An 11,613-nucleotide genomic window follows, 5' to 3' on the forward strand; every position below is an offset into this window, starting at 1 on the left:
GATCGAGATCGAGTTAGTTTCCCGTTAGCCATAGACTAATCAAGTAACTTTTTTATGCCAAGCACAGATTTATGCAAATTGAATGGGTATTATTTCAACCTTTTTAGGATTAGAAGTAAGTCTAACATGGGTGATTAGCTGTCGTAAATACTAATACTGATGGGATTTCATTTACATAAACTTCTTGTAAGTTTATGACTAAAAATATCGTAGGCACAAATTACGAGAAAAAAGCGGTAAAAACTGAAGTATAGTGATTCTCTTCCTCCTGGTTTTGTCCCTTTTGCATCCTCACCTCTCTGGAGAGGAGCCCAGGGTATGCCTTTGACCATGAATCCTAGATTAGGTGAGTCAGGTTTTTACACAAAGCCACTCCCATCTGACCTCCGCAACGTTTGCAGGTAAAACTTACCCGTATTGGATCCATGGTTTAACATCCAGTTCTCTGAATGTGCAGGCTTCCTCACGATGTCTCACCTTCCTCTCTAGTAAGAGCGTCGGTTAGTACCTATTCAAATTTATGTACATAACTTTGAAAATAGTCATTGGGTACATGCCGAGATGGGATTTGAACCTGTGCCTTTCTACGCATTACGCATTTGAACCAGGCCCTTTACTTATTCGACCACCGAAGCGAAAAGCTTAGGTGTTGTAGTTTGATAAAGAAAAGTTAGGTAAGGATACGCACGATGTATAAAGAACTAAGGTAGGTTCATTAATTGATGTACATACTTAGATATATTATATATCTATAAGAAGGTAAGTACCTATCGCAAATTGATTATTTAAATACTTACATACTGTTTTAGTGCTGACTGACCCCCGGCCCGCCACGGCTTCGCCCATTGTAGGTATATCATCAGTTCAGTGTTTTTGAACTAACTTTATAATAATAATTAATAATTACTTAAATAATATTTATATACATGTACTTAAGTATGGTGTATAGCACGCGACATATGTACATATAAGTTGGCCATAGAATTTTACACGTCCGGGATGTACAGTAGGCACCTAGCAATCTGTTATATAAAAAATATTTCGCGCATCGTCCATAGAGTCAAATTTTGGTTCAACATGCACACACATCAGTCTAGATTTGTTTGAAAAGAAATGAAAGATCTGTGTAGTAGTAAAGACCTATGTAGGTACCTCGTCTTTTTTCAGACAGATCTTTCACACTTACTACTTAGGTAAAGTAAGTAGGTATTTGTTGGTATGAGATATTTTATGTTCATTGAATGGTAATTTCAAAACAAAAAAGGTACCCCGATGGTCTATTCTATAGCGATGCCAAATTTCGTGAAAATCAGTCCGTTAGTTTATTTCTTACAAATACACAAAGCTTCCTATGTGGAATTACCTACTTAATACATTTTTTTAAATCTTTGTTTGAAATCTTTGAAGCAGTCGCCATCTCTCAGAATTTTTGAATAAAACATCGATAAAACAGTTCAGAAATATACGCGCCTGCGCTATTTTACCGACTAATTTGACAGTAGAGATGTCATGGCGTTTTGAAGTGTGCGTTTTCTGCACGGTCAAACATAAATAATGAGTTTTACACAGTTAATTTTACACAAATACCTTAAAAATTGCCGTGATTATTGTAAAGTATCATGATCATAGTGTGTTAATCGCATTTATACGCGGGTGTGCGTTAAAATGGACAAGAAAAATGCGATACGCCGAGCCAAAAGGCCTTCTAAAGTGCTTGAAGAAAACTATTGGGATTGCAGCGTTTGTACTTACAGGAATAACGCCGAAGCGTTTAAATGCTCAATGTGTGATGTCAGGAAAGGTAAAACATTGATTAGTTATGTTTTAAACACTTTCTATTGTCATTTACTCGAGATGGTAAGACTACCTAGTTTGACATCGATTTTTCGGCATTCTTACCTTTTGGCGCGGTCTTGGCCCATTAATTTAGGCCACGTATGTAGTTCTCGCTGATTCTTTGTAATAAATTTGCATATTATTAGTTAAATCCTCATTTGGTGGTACCTACATAAGGACTAGCAATGTCATTTTCATATAGGTACTTGCGCACCACAAAGGAAGGTAGTATTTCTTAGGTACTAAATAAAATGTTTTAATAGTTGCTTAGTATTAGGTAGGTTAGAGTATAAATTAATATTGTAAGTATGTAGATATTTGTGTTGTTAATAAGAAGATAAGTTGTCTGTTTGATTGATTTCTTCCCAATTTCTATTCTTAGTCCTGTACTTATATTTGGTTCTTCGTACTTATCTACAAACAAAAGAAAATTTGAATGATTAAATTATTCAATTGTTTCAAAATGAATAATAACATTAAATCATAATCACAATGAGAAAAATACCACTTTATTGCATGTGTCTTATATGATCAAAAAATTCTTATAAGCATACATTAAAAATTTCCATCAAATTGGTGTTGCTCATAGAAACTGAAATCATTGCCGATGATCTGATGTCCCTGAACTCCCAAAATAAATAGATAGAAAATAAGTTTGAATAAAAGAATGTGTTTTTTTTAATCATATAATAAAGTACTAAACTATTACTCTGTCTATATGTTTGCGCTAATTAATTGGAAAGTTGTAGACGGAGTTTGTTCCCATTTGAAATGTGGGAAAGAGGGTTTTCTGTGGAAGGTTTATATCTATAAACGCTACCTGTGCGAAGCTAGGACGGGTCACTAGTGACATTCCCTGACTCTGCGAGTCCAGTTCATGATCAATGTGGTGCAGTTCCTAATAGAAAAAAGAGTAGGACCACTCCATCTCTTTCACATGAATGCCGTATAAGTTGAATAAGGGATAGGCTAATAAAATTGCAGGGTTCTTCTTTTAACATGTCAGATGTGAAATATAGATAGGTCATGTCCTACCTAACCTAACTTGGACAAGTTGACAGGGGGAGCTTACAGAAACATGTTAACAGTTAAAAATAACTAAGGGACAAGTCATACAGATTGAGTTAGCCACAGAAGCAAGATCGACAATGTGTTATTTGGTATCAACACAATTATACCAATTGTTATAAATACATACGTATAAGTAAAGATAGTCGAAGACCCAGGTAATTGTTAAAATATTTGTCTTTCATTATGCCCTGACTGAGATTTGAACCCTAGACCTAAGTCTCAAAGGTAGTACAATATTAATCTCTCATTACTATCAAGTATATGGAGATCATTTAATCTTACATGAAAATTGTTTTAAAACTATAGTAGAAATAAAAATTAATGGAAAGTGAGGAAGACCAAAAATAAAATATTTTGATAAAATAAAGCAAAATGTGAACGCTATAAAATACCAACAAATAAAAAATAACACAGAAAATAGATGAATGGAGGACACTTCACTTAACTCCACCAACAAGAGTGAGCTCTTAAAATGAAGTAGAAGACTGTCTATTTACTGTTTACATTATTACATATGCAGCATGCATTTTTAATTTGGGTGTTTACAAACTCAACATTTTAATAATTATATTTTCCAGTCCTATATTTAGCCAAAATCCAGTCTATCCAAATGTCATTTAAATAATTGAGCCATACAGAGAAGACTCTATCTGCACCGTAGGGTATAAAAACGTGATATCTATATGTGTATCGCATTGTGCATTAATATAAAAGTATTAAAATGAGTTATCTCTGCTTTTACTGCATTATAAACAAAACAATTCTTGGCCATATTCATTCTACATTGATCCCTTTACCGTAAGAAATAGGGAATATTCTCCAATGACACACTTTCTGCTAAATACTCGCGGCGGCGCTACCGTCGTCGCGTATAACACGACCGATGCAAAAGTCGGAAAAATATTACTGTTCGTTCGCGATCAATGTCATTTTCATTCGGTCAGGTTGTTACCATTGACCTTTGTGACGTCACATAAGTACTTGATAATACAGTAAAACAATTTACGCCTAATCATACTAGCTGCATCGCTTTTCACTTGCATAGCATTATTATCTTTGAAATTAAACTCGTATTAAATATGCCAAGCTTTATGTTGATAGGTTATTTTTAGATTTTATAATCTTTCGTTATGTCATCCACGAACGCGTCTGAATTGCGACCTTAGTTCGTTGACCTGATTAACCCTTTTATTACTGGTTTTTTTTTTTACAAATATTGGTTTCTTGCAGTGGACCGCTTCTTCGCCCGCGTATTTTTTTTTTGTAGTCATGAACTTTTCGACTAACAAGTATTGCTATGGAAAATAATAGTACCTACTATTTGTGCCTTGGTGGCAGTGTTAAACATTCAACCCAACTAAAAAAAACAACGAATTTAGCGTCACCTATAAAATAATACAGGTTTTTCATAAATCCCATGTAAACTTTAGTTTTTACCGGTATAAAAGGCACCCTACGTCTTTCTCCACTCTTACGTTATTTTAATATAGGTACCTACGTGATGTTTCAAGAAAATTGATCAAGTAGATAACCCGTGAAGAGAACAAATAAATAAACTAACTTTCGCATTTATGATATTATTTGGGATTGGTATATAAAAACAGTGATAGCTTCATGGTAATGAAGTACATTAAGTAAAATTTGATGCCCTGAGACGCCTCTATGTATAGTAATTAGGCATTACCTATGTGCCTTTATTGAATTAGGTTATTTGTCTATTCACTTAACTATCTAAAGAAAAGGACCACTCCATATCTTTCCCATGGATGTCGTAAAAGGTGACTAAGGGATAGGCTAATAAACTTGGGATAATTCTTGAAGGCGATGGCCTAGCAACCTGTCACTATTTGAATCTCAATTCCATTATCAAGCTGAACGAGGCCTTTCGGTCTTTTCAAGTCTGTTGGGACATACTTACATGTATGTATATGTATGTAGCTACCTACAATCTAAATATAAGTAACGAAGGTAGGTATTGGAGTTCATTCCGTACGTAGCTCCTCGTTCTATTTGAAACATCTTATTTCAATCAGGGGAAGGTAGCTATTACATATGGAGGAATTAATAAATCATTGATTGATGAGTGGGTTTAAGCCTGGAAGTACCATTCAGTACTTACATACATACATATATATATATATAGCATAGGTATATATATACCTATGCTATAGACACGTCTATATCCCTTGCGGGGTAGTCGCAGCCAACAGCCTTGTAAAGATTGAAAGTCCGCTATCAGCTGTATGGCTTTATGATTGAATAGGCTATTTTACACCATGTAAAAAAAAATATAAAAATGCACGTATCTTATAGATTTTGTAAAAAATAAAAGAAAAACATCGATCATTATTCATAAAAATGCAATATGGATTTTATAATTCAATTTAAAAAATCCTCTTTTTTAATCTGTTCTTCAAAAGTCGAAAACGCTATCCGCCATGTTGGGTACTGACGTGACGTCATACTTTTAGTAAACAAATATCGAATCGAAAACATATTGATGATGTCAGGCTCTGTTTATTTTGAAATTTTAAAATTTCTATCACGTTTTTGGGTTTTTACTCTTTAATAATTTAATAGAATCATGGAAGACGGTTTTGTGAAAGCAGACAATATAAATCTACTGAGGATTAATACGTTGATGGTGGCGAAATTTTTTGCGTCCAATCCCGATTTCTGTTCTGCTGAGTTAAGAAATGTTAAAACAGCGATGTAAGTATTTATTGTATTAAACATTCTCTTACACCAACAATATGTATTGTAATTCATTATTACAAAAATCTTTTTACTTTAGTCTTACGTAGAGCCGTATTGTTTACTAAAAGTATGACGTCACGAGTCAAAACAGCATGGCGGATGGCGTTTTCGCGCGAAAATACAAAATCATAAATAATAAATCGTTTTTAGAGCACTTTTCGGCTTCAAAAAATTTTAATAAAAATTCTATAGGTATAACACAGTCTCAGGATTGATTTAAAACAGTTTTCAAAAAAGAGTGTAATAGCCTATTGAGATACAAATAGTGACAGGTTGCTAGCCCATCGCTTTCAAGAGTTTATACGCATATTCTTTAGTCGCCTTTAAGACATGAATGGGAACGATATGGAGTGGTTCTATTCTAAAGTTCTTACAGGAAACCACACGACACAGTTCAGTTCTAAGTAAACTTATGTATATTCGTATTGCTATATAAGTTTTACGGACAACTTTCATGGTGCTTATTCTGCTTATTATGTGCTTAAATTTCGCACTGCAAAATTAATAGACAGGTAGTTATTATACATACATACATACATACATAAAATCACGCCTCTTTCCCGGAGGGGTAGGCAGAGACTACCTCTTTCCACTTGCCTCGATCTCTGCATACTTCCTTCGCTTCATCCACATTCATAACTCTCTTCATACAAGCTCGGCGGTATCGGGTACTTTTGACCTGACCCTTTACCAGGACGTCCTTAATTTGATCAAGATACATTCGTCTAGGTCTTCCCTATAGCTAATTATATAATAGTTATTACTGGTATTAACAACACCTTTTTACAAATTTTGTTGGTTGAACGTAAATTCATTAGTTGCTATAAATTAGTTTCCATCAGTCTTACTTCTATTCAATACGTAATACAGTTTCAACCCTTCTCCAATCGGAGACGGTGTTACAAGTACGCTAATGTGTATTCGGTGTCATAGGGTTCTGGAATTGCCACAGAGCGCAGAATGACAGACAAAGCCGGAGGCGTACTTGCCTACTTCTGTTATATATATTTATATAACAATATATATATGTATATATATATGTGTGTAATGACCGTAAATTATTCTTTGGCGTCGACTCGCCATACTAATCTTAAAAATGCAAATGTGTGTAGTAAGTAGCTACATGTATGCTATTAAAATTGTGTGGTGAAAGAATTGTTTTTTTCTTTAGCACAGACTACTTTTCTGTGATTTTAAGGAATTTGATCAAACGGGTTGAGATTAATAGTTAGGTTCTCCTTTGTCGCAAAATTCTTCAGTCTTGCGGAGCAGAGGAAGTAGTGACTTGCTAGTTTGTATTTTTATCAATTAGCGATTACACACATGCAATCATGTGGTTGTCTCTTACGGGCTAGCCAGAGCCAACAGTCTTTAAAACACTGTAAGGCCACGTTCAGCTGTGTGGCTCATATGATGGAATTGAGATCTAGAGAGAACTTCCCGTTAAAATTATGTGTTTTATAACGTAAAAGATGAGGGTAAAAATTATTCGCACTAAATTCTGCTCGGTAATGCATTCCCAATAAAAGTTACCGTTGTTCTGCTTTTAAACTCGTTTAAATCTACTTCTATCAGTGGCTGGATAGTTTCAGCTCTTATACACTTGAAACTAAGTCTAAAATCCTTTGCCAGACACAGTTCAACGGAAAACAGTATTCCTAAATCTACCCCTTTCTACCCCAAGTTGTAAATTTGTTAGTTATAGAACTTTGAGCTTTATTTTCATTGTATTAAGTGCGGTATTTATGCCATTGTGCTATTATGTTTGCTGGTACGGAACTACAGGGACGTATAGACTACGATTTTCAAGGTTCCCCAGGGCTAATATTTTGTGGTTTCGCTCTGGTCGAAAGGAAAATGTATCTAACGGAAAGTTTTCGAAAACAATGTCTTCTGTTTTCTTTGTGAAACATTACCTGAGAGACTACAGGAGACCACATTAGTTCGTAAAGTTTTCGTGAATCTAAGCGTGTACTTATGTCCTGTTTAATATTAAAAGTACCCCAAAGTATTGGTTCTTGTGGACTAAAGGATTCATAACTTATCATAATTATATGTCGTCTCGAATCGGTAGGGTAAAATGTGTCAGGAAGGACTGGCATGTGAAGTTAGGTTGTTGTTTTCTTCGAAAGATCATTGTAGCGATTTGGGTATATATTTTGTGAACCTTTGGCAGTCGCAATAGTCGTAGGTTTCTAATGAGAAAGTTAATAAGAGTTTTTTAAAATACTTACTATACAAAATCGAAAAAATTATAACCTTACTTGCCAAATCATTTAGTCATAGTCGGAAATCGGGTCTTCAAAACGAATGTCAAATATGTGATGTTACCTAAATAGCAAGACCAGCAAAGAATAAGAATATTCACGAACGTTGAACGTCTTTCTATGAATTCGTCAAGGACCAAAGATATAGCATAGGAGAATAAATGAATCAAGGCTCATCAAGATTCGTGAATAAACTCCTTATATACCTTGTTCTGTAACCTATTAACTCTACAGGAACGTCTACGCGCAAACCGCGCATCAACCCTGCGTTGGTCGCAGCCCAGGCGGCTGGCACTGCGCCCACGAGCTCTCAGAAAAGACCGCGGTCTGCAAATTCTCTCAAGAAGAAGCGGAGACACCCACCGAGACTTAGCAATGTTGACAGAAGTTCGGCTCAAACTAGAGAGGTAAGGACGAGAGAATCTTAGTTAGGCGGTAGACATAACTTAGTCGTGAAATACTGTAATTCCACGTTCAGCTGCTTAAGGATGGAATTGTGATTCAAATAGTGACAGATTGCTAATCTGCACGCGAATACTTTGACAAACTTAATATCCTCCGACATTTGAAGAGCCTTCAAAAAGATGGATTCCGTAAGTAAAATTCTACTTACACCTGGCTATAGTTCCAGTTACATTCGCATCACTCTGGAGAGCCTGGTGTAAGTACTTAAGTCCTTGACCGTGGATGCTGAATTGGATGGGTCAGGTTTTAACACGATGCCACTCCCATCTGATCTCCGCAACCTTTGGTATTGGATTGGATTGCAGTTGCCTGAATATGCAGGTTTTTACACGATCTCTCACCATAAGAGATTTTTTCATTGTAATCAATTATTCATCAATAGGTAACCGTGAGCGGTGTGACGGTAGTTATAACAGAGTATAAGCCCAAGAAGTCAGTGTCCAGTTCCTCCAGCGACATGGAGTCTTCAAATGACGCGCGTCCATGATCTCCAGCCGCCCCGAACCTTAATCCGAGGGTTCTGATTGAAGCTATAGCGGAAATTAATAATAATAACCAGATATAAGCAGTTAATTTTGTGACGAGTTGGGAGAATTTTTGATTTTAAACTACAGACTTTGGTCAGTTGAACTTGTGGTGAAATAACCATCTATGTTTTTTAATTGGTTGATATGTTTGTTGTTCTTTTGAAATTGGATTTACGAACGTTTGATGATTTGATATTAAACCATTTAAGGAGCATTGCCATTAAGAAAAGTTGATTTAGTTTTACATATTTTAGGATAAATAATGATAATTATTAAAAAAAAAAGACATTGGTCCCAGCTTTTTATGTATCTATCAAATTTCGTAATAGTATAATATATCTTATATTTGTATGAAATGGTAAGTAAATTTCATAACAATGTCTACTGCAATGCTTAGCTTCAATCAGAAATATCGGAGACGATACAATTGCTGGTAAAAACGTTATTTTTATATATAATTAATGATTAATGATTATTTAATGAAACCTCAAATTTGTTAACGATGCATCATCACCTGCAGATTTATTATTTATTTAGATTAATTATACTTTCCTGGAATCAACAAAATTTAATTTATATTTAATAAAAAATTCAATTCAATAATTTACGACCAACGTTTTGTTGGCTAAATTTATCCATTAAGATTTTTATTCCTCGATTTTTATTTACATGTAACGTTTATAACAGTAATAGTTCGTCTATTTTTAGTGAGTAGGTATTTATGTATTTTTTACATTGGTGGGGGATATAGAAATGGCTGTCTCCATATTTAAAATTTGTTTGGTTCCATTCCAGAGTCCGTTTTAGAGACAATTTAAAAAAAAAAGTGGAAATGTAATATTGGTTGGTTAAAAATTTCTTGTAAAATATTTCAATATGGCCAGTGTATCTATTTTTTTACCCACCACAGTAAAATAAATAATTTTCTAGGAAATGTAACGATTAGTGTAGCACTAATTTATAAAATAAGCTTTAAGATTACTATAAGGTTTTTACATAATTTATTATCTGTTTTATCGCTGTACGAGGGCCGGCCAAATTAAAAACATTAAGACTTCATACAGAATAGCGGTTGTTAAAATCTATGTAAAAATCTTTGACAACATAAATGTTCTTAATTTGTACGGTCTTTATACTATAGGATATAATTAAAACCTGGTTTTCTTCCTTATTATTGTAGTAACTTATTTAAAAATTTAAGGTGTATTTATATACATTTTCATGAATTGGTAAAGATTGAAATGTAAATAGATGAAAGGCCAGCGGTCACTGCCAAAACGATTGTATTGTATATAACGAAGGAGATTGGCGGTACAGAATAAGGATTATAGAGAATTAAAATAATTTAATATTGCAAAAGATTTTAAGGATAATTTAAAATCTATTTATTTAATCAACTGTATTTTTTTAATCCGCAGTTTTTCTTTTAATAAACCTTTTTATTATATTACTTTCTGCACCATTTATTTTGATTAAAAACAACATGTATTGAAATAGTAAAATGCAAAACTTGTTTCTCACTAGCGTTACAGTTTGCACAAACCAAATTTTTGTATACCTAATATATTTATTTTTTGGTTTATTGTTCTTTGTATTTATTAATATACATATGGAATGTATAGAGGAAGAATATAAAGCATGAATTTTGAAAGAGTTAATTAAATTGATTGCAAGGCAGAGACTAATTTTAATCCTGGATAGTAAAGACTGATGAGTCATATTAAAATTTGTACAGTATTTTGAAGTCTCGCATAATGTTCTTCATCACAAACATTTTATCATTTGTTTTTTATTTATTCATATTTTAACTAAAAATAAAATAATGTATCTAATTTCTTTTTTATTCCTTTCAAACATGTAAAAATAATGAAAAAAATAATAAATGTCCATGTAAATTATAATTTGTCAGTGCTGTATTTTAAATGTATAAGGTCGCGCAAATTGGGTAAATACAAACATTTGGAACAGATTACGTCGACATTTATAAAAGTTCTACTTTTCTTCTTTCTTCTCCTTTCTTCTACTTTTTGTCGACTTAACTTTTTTAATCTATACTGAGATATTTGTATTTTATACAATAAGTACTTCCATTCACGATAATGTAAAAATAAAATAATTGTACTAAAATTACTTTCCAATTTATTGATAGTGAAACATAAATTGTAGATAACTCTACCAATTGAGAAATAGATTAATTGTTAATACAAATAAGTGTATAAGAAATTCCATTTCAATGTAAATCGTAATCAAAGGGGGTTTTTTTATAATAATTTAAAAAAAAGCACCTTATATTTATAACCGATTATTTCACGATATTCTGACCAGATTAATTTCGCCTAATTCTAATCAGACAGACAGCAGATACCTGATTAAAAAAAATATTTAGATACAAATTTTATTTTAGGCACCAGCATGAAAATGCATAATGTATTGAAGCCATTATAACTTTGGTCAATTTTAAGCGTGTTTTATTTGTTCTAAGTTACCAAAATAATTGGTGTTTGTAAACTAGTATTGTTGTACATACATATTAAAATAGGTAATGGTTACTTTAATTTTGTAGTAACTTTTAGCTAAGTATTTATTGCTTTTTTTATAAATGGATTGCCATTTTTATTTAATTTAATAATAATAATGTGTATAAAATAGTTTAATTTATAATCATAATATTATTTCTTGAATTACAATGT

At 33.0% G+C, this 11,613-nt stretch overlaps 1 protein-coding gene across 1 annotated transcript; it reads left to right on the plus strand.

Annotated features, from left to right (window-relative positions):
• Nucleotides 1-1,511: 1,511 nt before the first annotated feature.
• On the plus strand, nucleotides 1,512-10,771 carry LOC106138518 (YY1-associated factor 2). Its single transcript, XM_013339688.2, has 3 exons — nucleotides 1,512-1,801; nucleotides 8,166-8,338; nucleotides 8,779-10,771. Exons 1-3 carry the CDS (start codon nucleotides 1,666-1,668, stop codon nucleotides 8,881-8,883), a joined length of 414 nt encoding a protein of 137 aa, XP_013195142.1. The 5' UTR covers nucleotides 1,512-1,665; the 3' UTR covers nucleotides 8,884-10,771.
• The last annotated feature ends 842 nt before the right edge of the window (nucleotides 10,772-11,613 follow it).

The sequence above is a fragment of the Amyelois transitella genome, chromosome 26, assembly GCF_032362555.1.
Source record: "Amyelois transitella isolate CPQ chromosome 26, ilAmyTran1.1, whole genome shotgun sequence".
Classification (NCBI taxonomy): domain Eukaryota; kingdom Metazoa; phylum Arthropoda; class Insecta; order Lepidoptera; family Pyralidae; genus Amyelois; species Amyelois transitella.

What these genes read in the sequence shown, in the direction of transcription:
- LOC106138518 (XM_013339688.2), top strand. Translation starts at nt 1,666, where the DNA reads ATGGACAAGAAAAATGCGATACGCCGAGCCAAAAGGCCTTCTAAAGTG. An exon ending in AATGTGTGATGTCAGGAAAG is followed by an intron (nt 1,802 to 8,165) that starts GTAAAACATTGA and finishes TTAACTCTACAG; the next exon opens with GAACGTCTACGCGCAAACCG. An exon ending in GTTCGGCTCAAACTAGAGAG is followed by an intron (nt 8,339 to 8,778) that starts GTAAGGACGAGA and finishes ATTCATCAATAG; the next exon opens with GTAACCGTGAGCGGTGTGAC.